Source organism: Lolium perenne, chromosome 6 (genome assembly GCF_019359855.2).
Source record: "Lolium perenne isolate Kyuss_39 chromosome 6, Kyuss_2.0, whole genome shotgun sequence".
NCBI classification, from domain to species: domain Eukaryota; kingdom Viridiplantae; phylum Streptophyta; class Magnoliopsida; order Poales; family Poaceae; genus Lolium; species Lolium perenne.
Window position 1 is genome coordinate 101,896,554 of NC_067249.2, and position 25,113 is coordinate 101,921,666.

At 44.0% G+C, this 25,113-nt stretch overlaps 1 protein-coding gene and 1 long non-coding RNA gene across 2 annotated transcripts; one reads left to right on the forward strand and one right to left on the reverse strand.

Moving 5' to 3' along the window:
• The first annotated feature begins 11,252 nt into the window (after positions 1–11,252).
• On the forward strand, positions 11,253–12,781 carry LOC139832259 (uncharacterized). The gene is made up of 2 exons (XR_011747140.1): positions 11,253–12,155; positions 12,251–12,781. It is a non-coding gene; the product is annotated as an uncharacterized lncRNA (long non-coding RNA).
• A 3,114-nt stretch (positions 12,782–15,895) lies between these two features.
• LOC139832466 (uncharacterized) lies at positions 15,896–17,209 on the reverse strand. The gene is made up of 2 exons (XM_071822234.1): positions 17,124–17,209; positions 15,896–16,970 (listed from the first exon to the last, which is right to left on the reverse strand). The coding sequence occupies exons 1-2, from the start codon at positions 17,207–17,209 to the stop codon at positions 15,896–15,898; spliced, it is 1,161 nt and encodes a 386-aa protein (XP_071678335.1).
• Between the last annotated feature and the right edge of the window lie 7,904 nt (positions 17,210–25,113).

The following is a 25,113-nucleotide window of genomic DNA, read 5'->3' on the forward strand; positions in this document are numbered from 1 at the left end:
TTAAATCTGTCCTTTCCATGCATTCTATTGTATCTTTGCTTTTATTGTCACTAGATTCTGGATTTACGACATGAGGGATTCTGTGTCTTCTACAGATGCAGATTTATAGTTTGTAAACCTAATGCTACTACTTCCTTCGCAGTTTTGATAGCTTATGTAAGCTTGTGGTTGTTTTAATTCCTTTCTTTCTACTAGTTCACCTATATTCCATTCTTCTCCAGCTCTTTCTTCAGAGCCGATTGTAAGGGGACTCATGAATTTTATACCTTTTGATTGCATATTTTCGATTACATCATTTACATTTACTCTGTATCTAGAGCTACTTTTATTTGTGAGTCTTCCTATAAATTCAATGCTTACTAACAAGTTGGTTCCTCTAAAGTCTTCATATCCTTTAGTCTGAAACCCAATACTCATTTTTTCAATAAATTCCCTTATAGGCATTATTAGATGCGGAGCTATATATGTTATTAACATATTTTCATTCATATCTCCTTCCATGAAGCCTAAAGCTGCTTTATCTACTGAATCCCACCTTTTTGTCTAATAAGCGTTATTAAGACCTTTGCTCCTATTTTCTTTCTTGTCATTCCTTTGACCCCTATAATATACATACCTTGATGAATATATTTATACCCACAATATTTGAGTTCACCTTCAATATTCTTGCTTACAATTCTCAAGTCTCTTTTGGATGAGTTATTACACTTAACTCTACTTCTCACGGATATTCTATATAGATTGCTTCTACTTTCAAACATACCCATATGATATACTTGTTGTGGTTTTATTTTTCTTAGCATATCTTTACGATACCTTTCTAGATCTCTTTCAAGGTCTATAACTTCTTCTAAACTATTAACATCATCAAATTTATCTTTTGCATTATAATCTATGCTTTATTGACAACGGTTTTGAGTCTTGTCTTATAAACTGGAGGTTTCTGTCTCTTCTAGCGAAGTTTTTAGATATATCCATTTTTCTGAATTGATATTTCTCGACGATGTTACTAACCCAGATGAGGCTAGCACAATTTCTTTGTTTTTCTACACACTATTTAGCTTTTCTAAAGTCTGAAGTAATAACTGGATGATTGTATTATTTTGTTTTATGATTATTTTGGAGTCTTCTTTTGGTGATTCGTGATTAGAAAAACCAATAGGAGGTGTTAAATATTTTGCTACTTCGTTTAAGGCTTGGTTATATTCGGACATGCAAATTATGAAAGGATCAATTTCTTTACTTCTTGCACTAATTCTTTAATTTTAAGAATATCTTGTCTTGTTTCAGCACCTGTGAATAGGTCTTTGTTTTTATTCAGACAAACCCCTATACTTTTCCCAAGGGATAACACTTCTTCTTTAATATAATCATTATTCCTACAGACTGTGTTCTGTCTTGTTTTTGCTTCTTCTAGCTTATGCAAAGCTATATCAACTTTATTGTTTAAACCTGAAAATCTTTCAATGAGTTTTTGATATTCTTTCAATAAACTTTCTAATTTTTGGTCTAAATTTTTCTTGCCTTTTTCCCCAAGATATGAAAAAGTTATATATCAGATCAACGACAATATTTAACTGGCTATGGGAAGTATGCTAGGTATGATCTTCCGACGGATTTATTCTACACCTTATGTCAATATTATCTTTGGATTTTACTACCTTTCCTGTGCTAACTTCTAAATTTAGATACTTTAACCTTTCAATGATTGAACACTAGCTCTGATACCAATATACACAGATTACAATTTATTTACTAATAAATTCAAAATTAAAATAAACTGATTAAAATTTATTAAATGTTAAGATTATTTAATGGATTTTTGCAGGATCTTGGAGGCTGGCGAGGCCAACAGTACTTTCGGCGGTGTCTTGTGATGGTGTAATAGTCCTACTCGGTACTCCGTATTTATCATTGTATTGCTTGAAGCGGCTAAGTTTCTTTCCCTAGATGTTTTTAGCCAAGTTTATATGGGTTGATTTTTATCGTCTTCCCGAGCAGTTCCACCGAAGGAAACACTTCTCTACGGCTACGGTTCTCGTTCTGACGCCACATGCAGGGCTTAACAGAGAACTACACGCAGAGATTTCTCCTATAGGATCCCTAGCATAAAAACCCCTCCCATATAAACATGATAAAAAGATCAAGGGAAACACGTAGAACTACTTCATTTCCACAATATAATTTACATACGGGTTTCCCTTTCGGGAACCCCCGAAGGGTTTACACACGGACGGAGGAAATACCTTACAACTTCTCCAGATATATCTTACAAGCGCCTTCTTCTATGGAGGCTTCTTATTTTAGGGAAGAACTACTACTACTACTACGAGGCGGAGAGTGTGCTCTGGATGTGCTCTGGATGCTTGATGCTTGCTCCTCACGGTGGTGCTCCTTCTTACTGAGGCTTGGCCTCCTTTTATAGGGGGAGAGATGCCTCCGGCACCGCTTAAGTGGCCCTTCTCGGTGCTTCTCTTCATGGCACCACGTGGAAACGGTTGGTGTCACGATATTCGCCATATTATTGGTCATCTTGTGTGATACGGTATTGGCCATATAATTGGTGATACTGTGTGATACAGTACCAACCATATAATTGGTGATACTGTGCGGTACAGTACCAACCATATTATTGGTGCTACAGGAGAGCACGCATTCGTGGCAATCTTCTCGGGCACGCCTTGTATGCTTGAAGTCTTCTTGGCATGTACTCCAGGATACATTTTTTTTTTTTTTTTTTGCTGTTGCTACAGTGGAATTTTCTTGTTGCTACGGTAGCATTTATCATTTATATATATATATATATATATATATATATATATATATATATATATATATATATATATATATATATATACCAGCACGATTCTGCAACCGGTTGCAGAATAATATTCTGAGCACCGACTTGTACTTTCCTGGACACAAGGTTGAACTTCCTGGATAAGAGGGTTGACCTTTTTGTCGGAACTTACTTGAACTTCCCATTTTCTTAAGAGCTACTGATTACACTACGATTTTTTCAACCATTTGTCGGAACTATGCAAATGATATACCGTTGGATAGATAATGAAAAACCGCAACTTTTTCATGTTCACAACTTTCACAGATTCAGCACGGTTTAAATTTAATTTTGAAAATACGAAAACTCTTCTATATGACCAGAAAACGAACTTTTAGTTTGATTTTCGAACCGCTTATCAGAAATGTACAAATGATATACCGTTGGATAGATAATGAAATTGCGCAACTTTTTCATGTTTTAAGTTTTTTCAAAATCCTCACAGTTTTTGAACAATTTTGAAAATACCGAATTTCGGACGTACTCAAAAACGAGCGGACAGTAATTTAGATGAATTTTTTCAACCGTTTGTCGGAATGATGCAAATAATAGGGTGTTGGAAAGCTATGAACTAGGCGCAACTTTCTTATTCCAATTATTTTCTCTGATTCCTTACAGTTTAAGAGAACAACTTGAATTACTGTCCGCCCGGTTTATGTGACGGGCACCGAATGATTTTGCCCGCGATTTCCATCCGGTATATTGAAACAATGCAAATGATATACGGTTGGAAAGGTGTTGAAAGGGCGCATCTTTTTCGTATCTACCATTTTTTCCAAATCCAAACGGTTTAAAAGTAATTTTAGAAGTTTTGAAATCATGTTTCCGGTATACTTTGCGAGATAATGACTCGAATTCGATGAATTAGATCCATTTATTTGTTGTGAAATATTGTAGGTAATGAAATTAGACTCATACTCTATCATATAAAGCTTTGGGTGGCAATGGTTGAGTTGGTTAGTGAACAAAACAATGAGATTTTCACAATAGATTTCCGCCTCGCAAAAAACAGAGCATTGAACTTCCGCCGACATGAGCTTGTACTGCTCGGGCAATGCGGTTGTACTTCTTGATGCTGTTTCACGAAGCTGTTTAGAAAAACTAATAAATTTTATCTGAACACTGTCTACTTCCCGTAGTTACCGCTTGTACTTCTGTGATCGCCGCTTGTACTTCTCGGAATCACAGATTGTACTTCCCGCGGATGAGGATTTTTATTTTTTATTTTTTGTGCATTAGGATTTTGTCGGTTTTTTGTACTTCCTATATTAAGTGGGTGTACTTATTGTGTCGAACGATTGTACTTCTTAGCTTTAAGTCTTTGTACGTCCTCGCGGATGACGAGATTATTTTGTATATTAGGATTTTTATCGGCTTTCTTGTAGTTCCTAAATAAGTGGTTGTACTGCCTGTGTTGAATGGTTGTACTTCTCATCATCGAGTATTCGAACTTCCTCGCGGATGATGGGATTATTTTGTTTTTGTGCATTTAGATCTTGTCAGTTTTTTTACTTACTATGTTAAGTGGTTGTACTACTCGTGTTGAATGGTAGTAATTCTCAGCGTCAAGTATTTGAACTCCCCCGCGACATGAGCATGTACTTTTCGAGCAATGTGGTTGTACTTCTCGGCGCGATTCATAAAGTGTTTATTAAATCAACTATAATTTTCTTTTCCACTTCCAAAACCAACCCTTTGTACTTCCCGTAGTCACCACTTGTACATCTGGAAATCACCGCTTGTACTTCCCGTGAGGTAAATAATTAGATGATTTTTATTATTTTTTTACCACTTTACGTGTACTGTGAACTTCCTGGAAGAGAAGCCTTGTACTTTCTAAACCCGAAGTCTTGTACTTCCCGGCGCTATTGGTTGTACTTCCCAGCAGACATTTTAATTACCAAGAAGGTTTATATGGAATGAGAACTAGTTTAATATTCTGAGGACCGACTTGAACTTCTCTAGACAACGGGTTGTACTTAACGAAACGATAGACCTGAACTTGCGGACTCATATACTCGTACTTCCTCGAATCTATGCTTGTACTTCCCGTGGAGTCTACTTCTTTCGGAAGCATATGCTACAACATTTTTCTTGATGTTTTTTTGGTATTTTTTTGTTGACAAACATGTGTTTTCTTGTTCTTCTTGACCGCAAGGTGTGTACTCCCCGACATTTATTAATTGAACTTCTCATTATTTATCCATGTAATTCTCCACGATTTTATATTCTTCTCGTGACGAATAATTATACTTCTTTTTGCGATGAATAATTGTACTTCTTTGCGTTTAATATGTGTACTTCTTCGCGACAAATAATTGTACTTATGTTCGTGAATTGTTGTACATATGAAATGACTATTTTGTATTTATCCGGCCAAATTAAGATAAAAAATAGTCCTAGTAGCCATACCATGGAGTATTTGATGAACACCACATACAAGCCAAAGCAAATTACAACTTTGTTTTGTGCTTCGTGACTAAGATTAAAGCTATAAATCAAAAAGGATATTATACACAAGAATTACAACTTTCTTTTGTACTTTGTGGTGCGAACTGCCAATACAAATATTTAGTGAAATGAACAATATGACTTAGACACATTAGTTTAAGCTTGAGGTCAAAATTCAGTAGCTACAGAAGTATACATAGCAGCTACAGAATTATACGTAGCAACTGCAGAACCACACCCGTGCTACCTCACTTTTTCTCTTTTCTTATTAATTATTATCTATACCTAATAATAAAGAGAAAAGCGTTTCCGTGGTTTCGTCCGTCCTATCCGTTTCGTCCGTTCGTCCGTCGTGATTGCCGTGCTTGTTCCGTCCGTGGTTTCCTTCCTCTGACCGATCGCTTGGTGTCCTAGCTGATCACGATCACCCGACCCATCCCTGGGTGTTGTGTCCTATAGGTAATCAGGTGTTCGTGTTTGCACAGAGTACGTATACAGATCGATCCCACATTTTATAAAGAGTAAACCACGTGACCGTGCAAGCAAAACCTGCGGATATGTCCCGATCTGTGCGTAATCAAGACGAAACATAAAACGATGGCACAAGCAATCCCAGAAATCAGCCTCCTCGTCAACCAGCCACCGTCGACAACAGCGGCCCCGGACCAACAGCCGGCGGTGAACGAGCTCATGTCAACTCTGGCATCGATCCATGACACTCTCCAACATAACTACCTGGAAAGTAATCGGTAGAAGCAAGCCAGAAAGTAATCGGTACCACCGTACCAAGCAACATCCGTTGTGTATGTACGTGCTTCCGATGGAAAGATTAGAGGCGTCAGCCATGGACATTGCACAAATCCGCGCCGTGAGATTCGAAGCAGATTGATGGATTTTAGGGCCGTGGGATAACACACACCTACACGGACGTGGAACGGTGAAGGTCGGCCGTCTGCACCGGGCATCACAGAGTACGTATACAGATCGATCCCACATTTTATAAAGAGTAAACCACGTGACCGTGCAAGCAAAACCTGCGGATATGTCCCGATCTGTGCGTAATCAAGACGAAACATAAAACGATGGCACAAGCAATCCCAGAAATCAGCCTCCTCGTCAACCAGCCACCGCCGACAACAGCGGCCCCGGACCAACAGCCGTCGGTGAACGAGCTCATGTCGACTCTGGCATCGATCCATGACACTCTCCAACATAACTACCTGGAAAGTAATCGGTAGAAGCAAGCCAGAAAGTAATCGGTACCACCGTACCAAGCAACATCCGTTGTGTATGTACGTGCTTCCGATGGAAAGATTAGAGGCGTCAGCCATGGACATTGCACAAATCCGCGCCGTGAGATTCGAAGCAGATTGATGGATTTTAGGGCCGTGGGATAACACACACCTACACGGACGTGGAATGGTGAAGGTCGGCCGTCTGCACCGGGCATCACTGGCCTCGAGCTCCTCCACCCCCATAGCGGCCATGAGGGAGGCGGGTCGGGGTTGCGGTCATGGCGTCCGAAATCCAGCCAACACAATCTTGTCGGCCTGGCCATGGCGGGCACCGTGACCTCGGGCGACACAACCGAAAAACCGGTTGTGAGCTATGAGGATCTGGGGCCTTGGGTTGCAGCCACCACCAAACGTGATACATACAGAGATTGGGTGTGGCAGACGTTTCTAGGCTGGTGAAGTAGGGAAGCAGAAGCAGGCAACCAACGTCTCGGTCTCGTGAAAGGAGTATACTTAAAGATATGATGGGGAAAAGATGTTCAAGCGAGATTTTGTGAGAAGGTTCAGAAGACCAGAGGTTGTACCGTGAGCTGGTATGGCTAAACTACATGGTTCAACCTATGATGGTACGCTGGTAGTGATACAGATTACAGAGTACGAGACAGTCCTACTTTCTGCTCATTAGATTGCTCTGCTTATGATTTTGTCAGACATTTAGCTCAGTGCTTTTCGACTGAATTTTGGTTAAGATGAACCAAGTATCCTTTGATAGCATGTGACCTCTTCATCAACCTTTAAGGCACCAGCGCAGGATGACTGTTGTCCGATTGGTGCTTTTTCTACTCTTGAGGCTTGATTGGGTTATTGGCAACACTATTTCAATATCTGTTGTTCATAGGTATGTGTGGCTAAGGGATTGCTTTCCTTTCTTGCTACCTATTGGGGTTTCATCAACAATTTCTTGCAGCATAGCCGACACATTTTCTCATAGGTCAACACATGTTTAATAATTTACACTAGACAAATAAGAGATATTGTACATTCATTATGTACTAGATATTATGACTGAATGTGGTAATTGTTGTAATGCAGTATCCTCCACAATTTGATTTATTTACTTTTGCAATGTTGGATTGTATCCATGAGAATTTCACTAAATCGGGTATTTAGGTGATTTGATGGGCTGTTGTTGGACAAGATCAGGTTCAAGTGACCGACAAGAGCAAGCTGAATGCCCAACTAGAGCTGTTCATCGACATTACGTATGTCTTAAATTCAAGGTGATTTTATAGGGGCGGCGCATGTGAAGGTTATTTGCCCACGGTGGCGCAAGTACATGTAGATCATTTCTTTTCAAAAAAAAAAAGAAATGTCGAACTAAGGCTGGGGTCATGCGGGTGGATCGACTTTGGGGCATCTTTTGGCTGCGCCGGGCTAGGTTCATGTGGGCCGATCGACGTTGGAGCATTTTTTGGCTGCGCCTTTGTTTTTCTTTTTAAACCGATTCCTTTTTCTCTCCCGCTGCAACGCACGGGCAATTTTCCTATTATTTGCCTATGCACTAAAGTAGCTACAGAAGTATACATAGAAGCATTTAGATACGTGGAAGCTGAGAGCTGCAAGAGGGACGCTTGGCTGACAGCGGTTAGGTGGGACGCATGGCCGACAGCGGTTTGGTCGGCGCGCCTGGCCACCAGCGGCTCGAGGGTACTATCGTGGTAGGGGAAATATCGTGAGAGGTGGAGATGTGCAGCTCCGACTATTATCCATTTGAACTTGCTTCTACTTTGTTTCGAATACACTGGCATATCTCATGTTCAAAATCACACGAAAAAACGAAACCGTTATTCGGTTGTGTGCCAATACAAATTAGTTTCTCCCTTTCTATATGAGGAAAAATGAGCACAAATCTGGTCCAATGCAACTAATGAATTTTTTAAAACAAGAATGAATTGTGGAATCCTATAATTGTCCTGCTCGAGTAGTCTATGTGGACTTTTTTTTTTGTTTCCAGCTACCATAGGCAATTTATTAGCAAATCCATGGCTTCAAGCCCCACCCTCCGCGTCAAACCTCAACACAAATACACGATATGCACACCATGAAAAGAAACTATTCAATCCCAAATATTTGTACTTCCGGATATGGGCACTTGAGCTTATGTTGTTTCTACTTGTGCACTGTCTGGGTTATCTGCAACTAATTTACAGAGCAAAATTCAGCTGTCACAATCGTGTGTACCAATTCACAACAGTGTAACAAAAAGAAATCGAACCATTCCAAAGCCCTCAACAGCACATAAGCTAATCGATCACACTAAAAAAAATCAGAAACACCCAGCCGCATTGAGTAATCTTCCCTGACCCTGACTCTCTGTCATTCGAACTGGCTGCAAAGTACGTACGTACGTAGGATAGAAGCCTTCAGTATACACTGCGTTCACGCTACTACTAGTAGCAGTCCAGATCATCGCAGTGTCTCTTCGTGCATGGACAGAGAACACACCATCTTTCTCTTATCGTCGCAGTGTCTCTTCGTTGCAGTCCTGGCCTATGTATCCTCTCTTCAGTCTCTTTCACGAATTCAATCACGAACGGACAGTAGGCGCAGGAGGTCGGGTACACACCCGATGTTCAGACCAGTGCAAAGTTCAAGAAACCTGTGAGGCCGGGATTCACACAGGCTGCCGGCGTGTGGCTCTGCGCCTTGGGAGAGCTGGGCGGAGGCGGTTCGCGACGCCGCGCATGGGAGTCCGACAGCAGCCGCGCGTACGTGGTGTACGTAGTAGAACCTGGGCGGCAGAGCCCAGCTGGAGCTCAAGTCCATGGTGAACAGGGGAGGGGAGCGACGCAGGAGGCCTAGAGGTTCAGGGGGCGGCTCCCTCCTGCAGGAGGTGGAGGTGGAGGTCAGGCGGCGGCGGCACTAGTGGAAAATACGCCTTTCGTCCCACCCTTTAGTCCCCGTTTTGAACCAAACCGGGACCAATAGGGGGTATTGGTCCCGGTTCATCATGAAAACCCTTTAGTCCCGGTTCGTTTGGACCCTTTAGTCCCGGTTGGTAATACAAACCGGGACTAAAGGGTGGCGGGACTAAAGGTCTACCCTTTAGTCACGGTTCGTATTACGAACCGGGACTAAAGGGTTTTTTGCCTCCCCATGCACCTCCACCCCCCTGATCGCCTTTTTTAACACTTTAAAATAGAAAAGAAAATGATACAAAATTCAAAAAATAAAATGTTTTCGGATTCTTGTATGTTATGCAACCTACTATTAGGGAAAATTAACAAATTTGAATTTTCACTTATTTTGCAAAAATGTTTTGAAAAATGGTAAAACCGCAATAACTTTTGCGTACGACGTCGAAAAAAAACGTATAATATATCAAAAAAATCCTGGGAAAAAGTTACATCCGAATTCACCCGGGTTTACCCGGTTAGCCAATTTTTAGATTCTCAAAATTCCAAATGAAAATATGAAAGCAGGAAGATTTTAGTTTTTGCCAGAAATTCGGAATTTTATTTTTTTAAATTTTTTAAAATAATAATTACATCATACATAAAGATTACTATTACTTAACCATAAAGTTAGCCAATTTTTTAGATTTTCAAATTTTCAAGTTTGGAAAAAAAATATTAAAAAATAATAAATTAAAAAAACAATTATAATACAAATTTAAAAAATTATAATTATAATACCATTACCACAACATGTACGTTATTAGTTTTGTTTATTAAAATAATTATTTAGAATTCGAATAATAAATAAGTGTGACATCGACCAACATGTTAATAGGATTGATATGATACTAGTATCACAACATGCGCGCGAAGCACTTGGAAGCGGGATGGGAAAAGAACTTGGAAGTTAAGCGTGCTAGTGCTGGAGTAGTGGGAGGATGGGTGACCGAGCGGGAAGTTGGACCACGAGTAAGTAATTTGACTAGAGATTAAGGGTAGTTAGAGATTAAGTGGAGTTAGAAACTAAACTAGTTAAATAACTGAAATACTAGAAATTCTGAAAAAATAGGAAAAAAAAAGAGGAGCGAAAAATAATTGGGAACCAAATAGATAAAAAAAAAAATAACGAAATAACCTTTAGTCCCGGTTCGTGTTACAAACCGGGACTAAAGGTTTTTTCCTCGACGCGCGCCAGCAGCCCACGTGGCGGGACCTTTAGTCCCGGTTTGTTTTACAACCGGGACTAAAGGGGGGGGCCTTTAGTCCCGCCTAATTGGTCCCGGTTTGGAAACCGGGACTAAAGGCCCAAATGAACCTGGCCTATAGCCCCGTTTTCCACTAGTGCGGGTACCAACGGATGCCGCCGGAATCGCAACAGCGCGGGCGAGGTTCGGGAGGGGCGGCGCGTGAGGTTGGGAGGGATGGCGCGCGGGGAGGCCGGAGATGCGGCCGGACCAGCGGCGGCTCGCGGGTAGGCTGGACCGACGGCGACTCGCAGGAGGCCGAAGATGCGGGGCACCGGTCAGCCCTTGGCATCACGGGAACGCAGCGGGGCAGTTGATTTATTTTCTAATCGAACCGTTCGGTGGGATTTTCTGTCGCGGATCTTATAGGGTTGGTTGGTGCTCAGAATATTATTCTGAGCACCGGTTGCAAAATAGTGCAACCCTATATATATATATAGGGATGCACTATTTTGAAACCAGTGCTCAGAATAATATTCTGAGCACCACCCAAATTATAAGAGACGCGATCCGGAAAAAAACGTTCTGCCAAAAGGAAAAAAAAGGAGTCCTTCCCCTGCAACCCCGGTAATTCCTCCCACGATTCCCCCCACCACCACGTGCCGCCGCCGCCACCTCCCCGAAAACTGCTGCCGGTGCCTCCCTGGAGACCTGCCGCCGCCACGTGCCACAGCGGCCACCTCCCCGGCAACCGCCGCCAGAGCTTCCCTCGAGAACTGCTGCCGCCTCCCCCGGCAACCACCGCCGCTCCGGGATCCCACATCGAGCTCCTTCATGGACGGCCGTCCACGCCCGTCGCCATGGCTACCTTCACCAGCGAATCCCCCGCGCTCTTCCTTCATCCGGCACAGCCCCAGATCCCTGCTGCCTCTCGCTCGCCGTCACACCAGCGCCATCCCGATGCCTCCTACCTTCTCCATCCTACTTCCTCTCCTGGTGCCTCGAGATGCCCAGACCACCCTCGACCTGTCGCAGTGCCTCCGCGGTCCGCATGTCCACTGGCTTTGCGTGCCTTCACCTCTGCCCTTTTTCAACTGCAGCGCCTGTACTTCCTCTCTGCAATGCCAAGAAGCGGGCGCGAGCATATGAGTTCTGGTGGCCATACGTCCCTTCTCCTGCCTATGTTCTATGCAGCAGCTGCGCCCAGCGTTACCCTTCTTTGGCCAGCCATCTCTGTGTTGCTCCATTTTCCCTCTCTCCACTTCCTCTGTCTCTCTACAACATCTACAACAGTACAAGTGTGCTAATACAGGCAGTGTATTTTTTTTGTTAAAGAATTGCAAGAGTGGTGACTCCCCATGTTCGGTCGTGTTTGTGGCTTCGATTGTGCGGATGCTGATCGTATTTTGTGGACCTGCGTGGGATGCTGGGCAGGAACTCCATGAAGGTCGCATGCGAGCTCGTCATGCAGGAGCTACGAATCAATTTAGTATCCCTTCCAGAACCACCATTGCAGTATCATTTTTTGAAGTTTCCTTGATCAGGAATGTGGTGTTGAATTTCGTGTGGTTTGCATGTGTGCAGTCAGGTGAGGAAGCACTTCAGGCCGGAGCTGTTGAACCACCTGAGCGAGATCGTGATCTTTGATCCCCTGTCGCATGACCAGCTGAAGAAGTTGCTCGCCTGCAGATTTTGTCGAGGCTGTGCAGCACTGGACAAACAGCTTCATCTGACGCTGCAGACCCATGATGGTGATTCCCATTATGCCACATGGTCCCAGCTGACACCTCCCTGTACTTCTCTCCCTGAAAATGAACAAAGCTGGTATTGCCTCGGATTCTTTCCGAGTCAAATAAAGTAGTTGCTGCGTTGGAGTATTTTCTCTGTTTCATGATGCGAATAATCATCTTGAAAGTATAGCTTGCTATTTTCTCTAGTTTGCTTTCGTGGATGAAACAGATTGAATAGCGGGAGGCTCGATGGCTCTCCTCGTCTCAACATACATGTATATATATAGATGGATCAACTTGAGTTACAAGTTAACTTGAGAGATAAGGCTAAACCCTAACCGCCACAATCTGGCCTGATGGGCCTAGTACGTCGGTTGCCTAACACGCCCCCGCAGTCTGAACTAGGAGGGTAGTCGACGTGAAGACTGGATCTGAATTCCTGGAACAATGCTGTAGGTAGCCCCTTGGTGAATATATCGGCGTACTGAGAGCTGGAGGGTACATGAAGAACACGGACAGCTCCAATGGCCACCTTCTCCCGCACAAAGTGTATGTCCAGCTCGATGTGCTTTGTCCTGCGATGCTGAACCGGGTTGGCGGAAAGATATACTGCGCTAACATTGTCGCAATAAACAATAGTAGCAGTGTGCACTGGACGACGAAGCTCCTGGAGAAGATGGCGCAGCCAACAGGTTTCAGCAACGACAGAGGCGACGCCACGGTATTCTGCCTCAGCACTCGAGCGTGAAACCGTGGGTTGCCGGCGAGAGGACCAAGACACCAAGTTATCACCCAGATAGACACAGAACCCTGAAGTGGACCGTCTTGTATCCGGGCATCCAGCCCAATCGGCATCCGAGTAGGCAACCATTTGGTGGGAGGAAGTGGAGTGAAGGACAAGACCAAGATCGATGGTGCCCTTTAGGTATGGAAGAATGCGTTTAATTAGTTGGAAGTGAGAATCACGGGGATCATGCATATGGAGGCAAATTTGTTGGACAGCATAGGAAATTTCGGGTCGGGTGAGAGTAATATATTGAAGAGCCCCGGCAAGGCTGCGATAGAGAAAAGGATCGGAAAAGGGTTGGCCGCAAGAGGCAGCGAGTTTAGGTTTAGTGTCTATGGGAGTAGAGGAGGGTTGGCAATCACGCATTCCGGCGCGAGATAAGATGTCTAGTATGTATTGACGTTGGGAGAGATGTAGGGTGGTGGGAGTTCGAGTGACGGAAATGCCTAGGAAGTGATGTAGGGGTCCGAGGTCTTTCATGGCAAAGGCAGAGGCAAGAGTGGCGATGATATGACGAAGGAGAGGGGTGGAAGAGGCTGTGAGAATAATGTCATCGACATATAGAAGTAGATAGGCTGTGCCGTGTGTGTGATGATAGGTAAAGAGAGAGGCATCGGATTTTGAGTCAACAAAACCGATTGTGCGCGCATGGGAGACGAAACGCTGGAACCAGGCGCGCGGAGCCTGCTTTAGGCCATATAGTGATTTGTTAAGACGACATACATGGGTTGGAAAATTTGGATTGAGAAACCCAGAGGGTTGTTGGCTATAGACTTCTTCGGTAAGATCGCCATGAAGAAAGGCATTTTTGACATCGAGTTGATGTACTGGCCATTGTTGGGAGATAGCTAGAGAAAGGACGACACGAATGGTGGCGGGTTTCACTACGGGGCTAAAAGTCTCGTCAAAATCAACGCCGGGCTGGGGTGAAACCTCGGACTACCCAGCGAGCTTTATGGCGAGCAAGAGAGCCATCCGCATTATGCTTGTGGCGGAAGATCCATTTGCCGGAGACGATGTTGGCGCCTGGAGGAGGGGGGTACTAGGGACCATGTGTTGTTGTGCATGAGGGCATCATATTCTTCCTGCATAGCCTGGCGCCAGGCAGGATCATGTAGGGCAATGAGATAGTTATGCGGAATGGGAGAGGAGTGAATGGCAGAGAGGTTTAGTTTGTCTATGGGTGGAGGAAGGCTGCCGGTGGAGCTGCGTGTGCGGTGATAGACTGGAGGGTTGGGAGGCGGAGCAGTGGGTCGGGGCTGGCTGGGACGTCGGGTGTAAACGAGGAGGGGCTTAGGATGCGTGTCCGCAGCACGATATTTGTCGTCCCGGGCAGGAGAAGGAGCAGTCGGAGAAGGAGCAGCCGGAGACGAGTCGGCGGCGTCAACAGAATGGCTTGGCGGAACATTGGTGGCTGCGGTTATTGGTGGAGGCGTTGTATCAATGGTGGGCTAACGATATGCTAGGTGATGGTGAAGGAAGTCTTTATTATTTGGAGGGGTGGAATCGGTGGGTGTGGTTGAGTAGGGAAATGTGTGTTCATCGAAGGTGACGTGTCTAGATATGATTATTTTGCGAGTAGTGAGATCGAGACAGCGATAGCCACGATGCTGAGAGGGGTATCCAAGGAAGATACATTTCGTGGCTCTAGGAGAAAGTTTGTTTTTGGCGGTTGAGAAGGTGTTGACATAACAGAGACAGCCGAAAACGCGGAGATCTTGGTATCGCGGTGTGCGGCCGTATAAAGAGAAATATGGTGTAGTTTGCGGTTGGGAGGAGGTGGGACGAATGTTGATGAGATAGGTGGTGGTGTGGAGTGCCTCAGCCCAGAAGGATGGTGGCAGCGATGCTTGGAAGAGGAGGGTACGAATGACGTCGTTGGTGGTGCGAATGGCACGCTCGGCCTTGCCATTTTGTTGGGATGTATACGGACATGAGAATCGATAGATGATGCCGTGGGTAGTGCAGAAGGTTTGTAGGTTGGAGTTATCAAATTCTTTTCCGTTGTCGCATTGGATGGATAGAATAGACAGTTGAAATTGGGTGGTGATGAGAGCATGAAAGGCGACAAAGGTAGCATACACTTCAGATTTTTTGCGTAAGGGAAAACTCCAGAAATATTGTGTAAAATCATCGACTATAATGAGATAGTAGCAATATCCAGAAGTGCTAGGGATAGGTGAAGTCCACAAATCACAATGCAAACGTTCGAAAGGTCTAAAAGTTCTAGATGCCGAAGAGTAAAAGGTTTTCCTAACATTTTTTCCTAGTTGGCAAGCATGACACAGGGTGGTGCTTGGTTTATTATGGCAAGTATGTGGAGCAAGGCGCGACATGGTGGAGCTTCCGGGATGGCCGAGGCGACGGTGCCAAAGATCGGGGTGTTGGTGTAGGACGAAGGCGGCATGATGGAGAGCTTGGCACATGGAGTAGAGCGGACCGGAGCTATTGCATCGAAGCATCACGGTCCCGGTGAGAAGATCCTTCACAGAGAAACCATAAGGGTCAAATTGAATGGAACAATGGTTATCGATAGTGAATTGCCGAACAGAAATCAGATTTTTAATAATGTTAGGAACAACAAGAATATTATTTAGATAGAGAGGTTTGGAGGGTGAATGGATGGTTGTGGAGCCGGTATGGGTGATGGGGATAGAGGAGCCATTGCCAATAGTGACAGTTTGGGAGGAGCAAGGTGTGAGGGAGGATAGGTTACCGGGGTCGGATGCCATGTGGGAGGATGCTCCAGAATCCATGTACCAGTCGCCTCCTGAGAGCTGCATATTGTTCAGGGCGTTGACGAGGGCAGGGTCCAAGGCCGGTTGGTTGTAGCTCGGTGGCGGTGTCGGCTGAGGGCCGTAGCTGGTGGCCGTATGCAGCATAGGCCTGCGGCGCAGGGAAGCTGGGGCGCGGACCAAGTACTCCAGGGGCAGGAGCAGACCAGGGCCGAGGGGACCAGGGTGGCTGCTGCCATGGTGCCTGGGGCTGCTGCTGAAGGTTGGCACGAGTGGGTGCGCCCGTCCACGGATTGTACTGCCAGGGGGAGTCGTTGCGACCGCGTCCGCGCCCGCGCCCGCCGCGGCCGCCACGGTAGTTGTTGTTGGCATAGAGTTGGCCGGTGCCGCGGCCGACGCCTCCTGCGCCCCCGGGCGCCGATGGTGGTGGTGGTGGTGGTGGAGGCCGAGGCCCGCCAGGCGGCGGCTGCACGCTCTGGCCGCAAGCCCAGAGTGCCGTGGCCGCGGCGTTTTTGACGTCGGTCTTCTTCTGCGTCTCTTCGAGGAGGAGGGCGGACCGGGTCTGCAGGAACGTGGGGAAGGGCACCTGAAATGGCAGAAACGAACGAAGATGCGCATAATTCTCGTTAAGACCTCGGAGGAGGGTGAGCACGAGATTCTCGTCGGAGATGGGCTGCCCGACGTCGCCAAGAGAGTCGGCGAGGGCCTTGAGCTTGGCGCAGTAGTCGCTGATGGAGAGGCCCCCCTGCGGTGTGTTGCGGAAGTCAGCCTCCAGCTGAATGGCACGGTGCTTTTTGTTGTCGCAGAAGAGGTCCTCGATGGCGCCCCAGATGGTGCGGGCGGTGGCGCCGGGACGCATGACGATGTTGAGGAGGTCGACGGAGACGGAGCCGTAGATCCAGGAGAGGACGGTGTAGTCGTCGCGGCCCCAGGGGGAGTCGGGGCCGGTGTCGGAGGGAGTGGACTCGCCCGTGACGTGGGCGGTGAGACCGTAGTGGCCGAGGGCGACGAGGAAGAGCTCGCGCCAGCTCGTGTAGTTGCCATCATCGAAGCTCAGGGTGATGGGCACATGCAGTTTGATGGTGGTGGCGTAAGTGTTGGGGTTGGAGGTCTGGGCGGTGGTAGGGTTTTGGATGGGAGAGGTGAGTGCAGCAGTGGGGTTGGGTGGGTTGGCGGTGTTGAGTTGGTTGGCAGCGGTGAGCTACTGATTGAGGGCGGCTTCGCGGGCGTCGAGGGCAGCGGCGCGATCCGCGAGCTCGCGCTCCTTGGCGGCGATTTCATCAGGGGTCATGGTGGGGAGGCGAGAGGAGGGAGAAGAGGTGTAGGTTTAGGGTTTTGGGGAGAGCCGGCGGCGGCGGCTAGGAGAGGGGAAGGGTGACCCGCTCTGATACCATGAAACATATTGAATAGCGGGAGGCTCGATGGCTCTCCTCGTCTCAACATACATGTATATATATAGATGGATCAACTTGAGTTACAAGTTAACTTGAGAGATAAGGCTAAACCCTAACCGCCACAATCTGGCCTGATGGGCCTAGTACGTCGGTTGCCTAACAGTGGAGTCTGCAAATTTTATCTCCTTCGTGTTCTCTGCCTTGCGCTACTCAGAGTGATGCTCGTTCATAGCTAGCTGAAACAGCATGGCACCTGTCAAAGAAAATAGCAAGCTGAAAGAAGTGATCTTGTGCGTCTATTATTTGCTCTTGGGCCGACCTCCATGGTCGGGAATTTTGTGTGTGTTCTTTCGAATTTTGGAGCTATTTTGACTTTGAGCTGGACGACGACTAGCGTGCACTTCCGTACCCACACACGCACACGAAGCTACTGCTGTAGCTTTTTTTAACAATCGTTCTACTGTACTTCTGTAGCTACCATCAAGATTATTTGCAAAAAGAATAGAGGAGCAGGCCATGGTAAAACGAATTGAGGAGAAAGGATAAGGATAGCATGTGTGTGGTGCAGAAAAAACACCAATTTTAGTATAAAAACATCTGTTTCAGCAAATAGCAATTGAAGTTAGTCTGTGATCTTGGTCGTCCCACGAACTTCACTTAGTAGTCCCAGGAAATAAACCTAGATGTCTACTATTTTTTGGGGCAAAATCGGCAGCAACTGCAATTTTAAGAAAGTTCAGTTGCCTCATCTGTTGCAGTACGAGCACAACGTCCATGCAGTACAAGTAAATTTCCTTTGCAAAAAAATGACACTCCCTTTCTTAATTGCATCATTAGATTAATATCTTGATTGAACTGAAAAGATAAACCAAGGAGTCGTGGCCACGCCAATTAATTTGGCAACAACCTGCTTGCTACTATGTGACCTGAGAAATGTTCTTTTTGTTTTTGTGTAGGAAATAATGTCAAGCCAGTGAGAAAAATGAAGGACTGAGATATATGTGATGATGTTCCAATACGAAGCAAAGACAAATATTTGTCACGTATCCTAGCTAGGGCAGCTTTTTTTGTAGCGCTCAGCCTTTTCCCAATAGTAGTACTACTACGGCATCCTCTTTTCTGTAGCAGTATTATTATAGTACGTGCATGAGCCAAATATACTCCCTCATTGCCAAAATGTAGTGCATATAAGAATTTTTAAAAGTCAAATGACATAAAATTTGACCAAGTATCGAAAAAAATATCAATACCATTAGATTCCCTAATGTTGATAATTTTGTCAAAAAACTTGGTCAAAGTTAATATCTCTTACTTTTTCAAAATCTTATACGCACTACATTGTGGCAATGCGGGAGTACTGTGTTCTGATATAGGCGGGGACCTACAGCTGCAAGCCGTCACACATGATGAATAATATGCGGTGCCACCACCTAGTATAGTCCATGAATGAAATGACTGAGAGCCGATCAATTTTTCGTATCTAAAAATAGCCTGCATACAACTAGGTCCATGTATGTTAATACCCAGGAAGCGGAAAAATGTTAATACCAGGGAAATAGACATGCTCGGCTATACAAGGATAATCATGTGATTTCTTATGTGTAGGGAATAAATTGACACCGGCATGAGGAAGATGGACGATGCTCTCTCTCATGCTACTTCTGCCAATGCCATCTCGCACTCTATATTGATGCTTGTGTTGCCTTTTCTCCTTTCTGCAAACTAAAAATGGGTAATGAATTTTTGATTGACATGTTCATCTTTGTAAGCAAGTGTATGCTCATGTCGGTTTGCAGAAGTACAAGACGAGGGACAAAAGGTACACATCTTCGGTTCGACAAATTTGTAACCAGTTAAAGGTTTTGGGGCACCAAAATTAAATATATTTTATTGCATGTGAATGATTGAAATGTATTAAAATAATAAGATAAATAAGTTTCAGCGGGGAGTATGAAGAGTTAGTGTTCTATTTTCGGAAGTGTAACTCGACTCTGGCGCGCCGCAACCCAAACTACCCATGTTATATCAAACTACTGCTTCGTTATATCAAATTACTCATGTTATTTGGAAAAAACATCGATGGGGGAAATTCAAATACTTGATGACGAGAAGTACATCCATTCGACATGCAGTACACCCACTTAATATATCAAGTACAAGAAAAACCATCAAAATCCAAATGTAGAAAAACAAAATAACACCGTCATCCGCGAGGAAGTTCAAATACTTGACGACGAGAAGTACAATCATTCGGCATAAGCAGTACACCCAGTTAATATAGGAAGTACAAGAAAACCGACAAAATCCAAATGTAGAAAAAACAAAATAATCCCATCACTTGCGTGGAAGTTTATATACTTGACGACCATAAGTACAACCATTCGACATAAGCAGTACACCCTCTTATTACAGGAAGTACAACAAAACCGAAAAAATCCAAATATAGAAAAAACCAAATAATACCGTCATTTGTGAGGAAGTACATGCAATGATTCTGAGAAGTACACTCGAATACTCTAGGAAGTACAAGCGGTAAGTACATGAACTAAAAGTGTTCAAAGAAAATACTCCCACATAAGTTCACATAGCAACGGTGTGAAGTTCAAAGATTAAGATCCGAGAAGAGCAGAACTCGTAAATAGAGTGTAGGGACAATCTAAAATAATCATTCTGAAAAACACATCTTTAGTTTTTGTAAAACACACTAGTATCAAAACATTTCCAGGAAGTACACCCACGTGATTCGCGAGGAAGTTCAAATATTTGATGATGAGAAGTACAACCATTCGACATTAGTAGGACAACAACTTACCATAGAAAGTACAAGAAAACTGACAAAATCTAAATGTAAAAAAACAAAATAATCCCATCATCTATGAGGAAGTTCAAATATTTGATGACGATAAGTATAAGCATTCGACATGAGCAGTATATCGATTTAATACAGGAAGTACAAGAAAACGAGTAAAAACCAAATATAGAAAAAACAAAATATTCCCATCATTCACGAGGAAGTACAGGCAGCGATCCCGATAAGTACAACCATTCCACATGAGCAGTATAACCACTATATATAGGAAATACAAGAAAACTAATTAAAACCCAAATGTAGAAAAAAACAAAATAATCTCGTCATCTACATGGAAGTACAAGCGATGATTTAGAGAAGTTCAAGCGAAGACTACAGGAAGTACATGCAAGATGTGTGTGGTTGTGCTGACCATTTTGTGTGGCCGTTGACCTCAAACGAACACTATACGAGAAAATTATAATTGTTTTACTAAACACTTTCGTGAAACAACGCCAAGAAGTACAACCATTTGACATAGGCAGTACACCCACTTAATGTAGGAAGTACAAGAAAACCGACAAAATCCACATGTAGAAAAAACAAAATAATACCACTACCCACAGGGAAGTTCAAATACTTGTTTACGAGAAGTACAACCATTCGACATAAGCAGTACACCACTTAATATAGGAAGTACAAGAAAACCGACAAAATCTAAGTATAGAAAAAACAAAATAATACCACATCCTGTGAGGAAGCTCAAATACTTGAATACAAGAAGTACAACCATTCGACATAAGCAATACACGCACTTAATATACGAAGTATAAGAAAATTGGCAAAATCCAAATGTCGAAAAAACAAAATGATTACATCATCCACGAGGAAGTACAAGCAGTGATTCCGAGAAGTACAAGCATAGACTACATGAAGTACAAGCGGTAATTACAGGAACTACAAAGTGTCCAAAGAAAATACAGGAATTATAGCTGTTTTATTGAACACTATTATGAAACCGCACCGAGAAGTACAACCTCATTTCCCGATAAGTACAAGTTCATGTCGAGAGAAGTTCAGTGCTCTGTTTTTACGGGGCGGAAATCTATTGTGCAAATCTCGTAGATTTGATCACCAACCACTTCAATCATTGTCACCAAAAGCTTTATATGATAGAGTATATGTCTAATTTCATTACCTACAACATTTTACAACAAATAAATGGATCTAATCCATCAAATTCAAATCGTTATCCCACAAAATATACAGGAAACATGATTTCAAAACTTCTAAAATTACTTTTAAATCGTTCGGATTAGGCAAAAATGGTAGATACAAAAAATATGTGCCATTTTGATACCTTTCCAACAGTATATCATTTGCATTGTTTAATTACAACGTATGGAAATCGCGGGGAGAATCATTCGGTGCCCGTCCCATAAAATGGGCGGACAGTAAATCGAGTTATTCTCTTAAACTGTAAGGAATTAGAGAAAACAATTGGAATAAGAAAGTTGCGCCTAGTCCATAGCTTTCCAACGCCATATCATTTGCATCATTCCGACAATTGGTTGAAAAAATTCATCCAAATTACTGTCCGCTCGTTTTTGAGTACGTCAGAATTTCGGTATTTTCAAAATTGTTCATAAACTGTGAGGATTTTGAAAAAACTTAAAACATGGAAAAGTTGTGCAATTTCATTATCTTTCCAACGGTATATCATTTGCACAGTTTAGATAAGCGATTCGAAAATTGAACTAAAGTTCGTTTTCTGGCCATATAGAAGCATTTTCGTATTTCCAAAATTAAATTTAAACCGTGCAAAATCTGTGAAAAGTGTGAACATGAAAAAGTTGCAGTTTTTCATTATCTATCCAACGGTATATCATTTGCATAGTTCCGACAAATGGTTGAGAAACTCGAGGTATAATCAGTACCTCTGAAGAAAATGGGAAGTTCAGGTAAGTTCGACAGAAAGTTGAACCCTGTTATCCGGGAAGTACAACCTTGTGTCCAGGAAAGTACAAGTCGGTGCTCAGAATATTATTCTGCAATCGGTTGCAGAAAAAAAAAACAAACATGTATCCTGGCGTACATGCCAAGAAGGGCAAGCATGTAGACTTCAAGCATACAAGGCGTGCCCGAGAAGATTGCCACGAATGCGTGCTCTCCTGTAGCACCAATAATATGGTTGGTACTGTACCGCACAGTATCACCAATTATATGGTCGGTACTGTATCACACAGTATCACCAATTATATGGCCAATACTGTATCACACAGTATGACCAATAATATGGCGAATACTGTGACACCAACCGTTTCCACGTGGTGCCATGAAGAGAAGCGCCGAGAAGGGCCACGAAGCGGTGCTGGAGGCATCTCTCCCCACTATAAAAGGAGGCCAAGCCTCAGAAGAAGGAACACCAACCAGAAGAGCAAGCATCAAGCATCCAGAGCACATCCAGAGCACACTCTCCGCTCAGTAGTAGTAGTGGTAGTTCTTCCCTAAAATAAGAAGCCTCCATAGAAGAAGGCGCTTGTAAGATATATCTGGAGAAGTTGTAAGGTATTTCCTCCGTCCGTGTGTAAACCCTTCAGGGGTTCCCGAAAGGGAAACCCGTATGTAAATTATATTGTGGAAATGAAGTAGTTCTGCGTATTTCCCTTGATCTTTTTATCATGTTTATATGGGATGGGTTTTTATGCTAGGGATCCTATAGGAGAAATCTCTGCGTGTAGTTCTCTGTTAAGCCATGCATGTGGCATCAGAACGAGAACCGTAGCCGTAGAGAAGTGTTCCCTTCGGGTGGAACTGCCTGGGAAGACGATAAAAATCAACCCATATAAACTTGGCTAAAAACATCTAGGGAAAGAAACTTAGCTGCTTCTGAAGCAATGCAATGATAAATACGGGGAGTACTGAGTAGGACTATTACACCACTGCGCACACCGACGAAAGTACCGATTCTCGAACCCCTCTTAAGAGGGGTTCTAGAATAGCTATTCTCGAACCCCCTAAAACCAAAACCGAACCAACGAAGGAAAAAAAAACCACCCGACCCGACCCGCCCGACCCACGCTAGAATGAACGAACTTCCATCGTGCTACCCGCCCCACCACCACCACGAACAGATCGAGCGGCCGGCCACCTACGACCGTCGTGGCTGCTGCCCCACTTCCCATCGCCGGCGCGCCGCTCCCCATCTCCAGCCCGTGCGCCGCCGCCCACCTCCCGCCGCACGCGCCGCCGCTTCCCACCTCCCGCCGCGCGCGCCGCCGCTGCCCACCTCCCGCCCCGCGCGCCGCCGCCGCCTACCTCACGCCTCGCGCGCCGCCGCGAGATCCGGCATCGACTGTCGCGCGCGCACGGCGTGCAGTCCCCTCGGTCACATATTTGGATTCCCGCGAGCACAGGCTGTGATTTCCCTGCGTGCCGCCGGCCATTACATTGACGCACGCCTTCCAGGTTTCTCCTTGTGATCACCTGCTATCTGTCCGTACTACTCCTGGCGGTTACTGCTGAATTGTTGAGTGTTCAGCTCTGAACTACGTGCTGACAGTCTCCAAACTGGTACTAATTCAATCTTTATTGTCATGTTGTAGTACTACTGCTGCCCGATCGGTACTGTTGTCCTGCTGCTAGTTCACTGGATTTGCTGCTTGTTAATTTTACAATTTTTTGTTGGTGGTGTACTGATTGATTTTTAACTATCAGTGGCTTGTGTATTAGATTGATTATTTTGATTGATTAAAGTTTGAATGATCAGAGTGCACATAAATAATTTCAGAAGCTCACTCTTTTGATTTCACGAAGTTCGTTCCACAGTGAATTGCTAGTGCTTATCTGGTTTTACTAGCTTTGCTGAATACTAGGAACGCAAATAGCAGAACTTTATTCATGGAAGAGGTAGTTAAAATAAACACATCTGGCCCTTCTCCTCCAAGCTCATAATCGCCTATGCAATGGTATATCATTTGCTCATTATCTGCTTCTCCTGTGAGAATCGGATATCTTTAATCATGAAAGCAAAAAAAAAAAAAAATGCAGTACAGAAGTTCAGTGCGTTACGAAAAGAAATTCGCATCGCTCAGATTAGTTCAATTTCCATTTTTTGGAGTTTGTTTAGGTTGTCTTATAGTTTCAGCTAAAAACAGTAAAAAATTGGTTCATTTTTGTGTCGATAAAAAACATGAGAGAAGGTCAGTTAAGTTGGTTCATTCTGGAGAGTATGCTTTGGACAGTTTATAAATTCATATCGGTAGTTCACGAATTTGATTTGGGGCAGTTTGCCTATCCCACAATTACTAATTCGCTCATGACTAATTAAAAATATGAGTTCACTTGATTATTTCAAGCAGTGCACTAAATTCGCAGAGGCAGTTCAGTTAGCAAAATAAGATTTAAAATAGTCGTAGTTCACTCATAAGCAAATGATTGTTCTCTTTTATCTTCTTTGCATTGGCCCCGTCAAAATGTCAATCTTTCCAACGATGAGGCTCCAAAGTTTCGCTGCTTGGCTACAGTCCCGTGAGCACGCCTTGCTGTTGGACAAGCTGCTGGACGCCCAGGTACTGCAAGTCGTTTCAGTTGACATGTAAATTATTGTAGCTGATGCTTGTGAATACATGTTATGTGTATGTGTAGATGACTAAAATCTGAGCCCTACAGCTTCTCTATCTTCTAGTCAATGTGAGCTAGGCGGCTGCAGCTGTCTATGGTAGTTACTTTCAGCTTACCTGTGTGTGTGGGTGTTTATTCTGTTCTGGTTTGGAATTTACTCTGCACTATTCTGAAGTTCAGTTTGTTGCTGTCCTTGATTGTCCATGAGGTGTTTCTGATTTACCAGCAACCCTATAATTAGAAGATGAGATGGCTGTAGCACTTCCTCCTGCGCAGGGATAGTTTGCTTTTTTTTGTCATGTGAAACTAAAATATATCTTGTGACTCAACTACCATAACAATGCTGCTATAAGAGGGTAACCCTGAACCAACTTTATGCTATTCCATCAT

Coding starts and splice junctions, on each gene's coding strand:
- LOC139832466 (XM_071822234.1), bottom strand. CDS start 17,209: ATGACCCCTGATGAAATCGCCGCCAAGGAGCGCGAGCTCGCGGATCGC. Junction 16,971..17,123: donor CGCGAAGCCGCCCTCAATCA/GTAGCTCACCGC, acceptor CATCACCCTGAG/CTTCGATGATGGCAACTACA.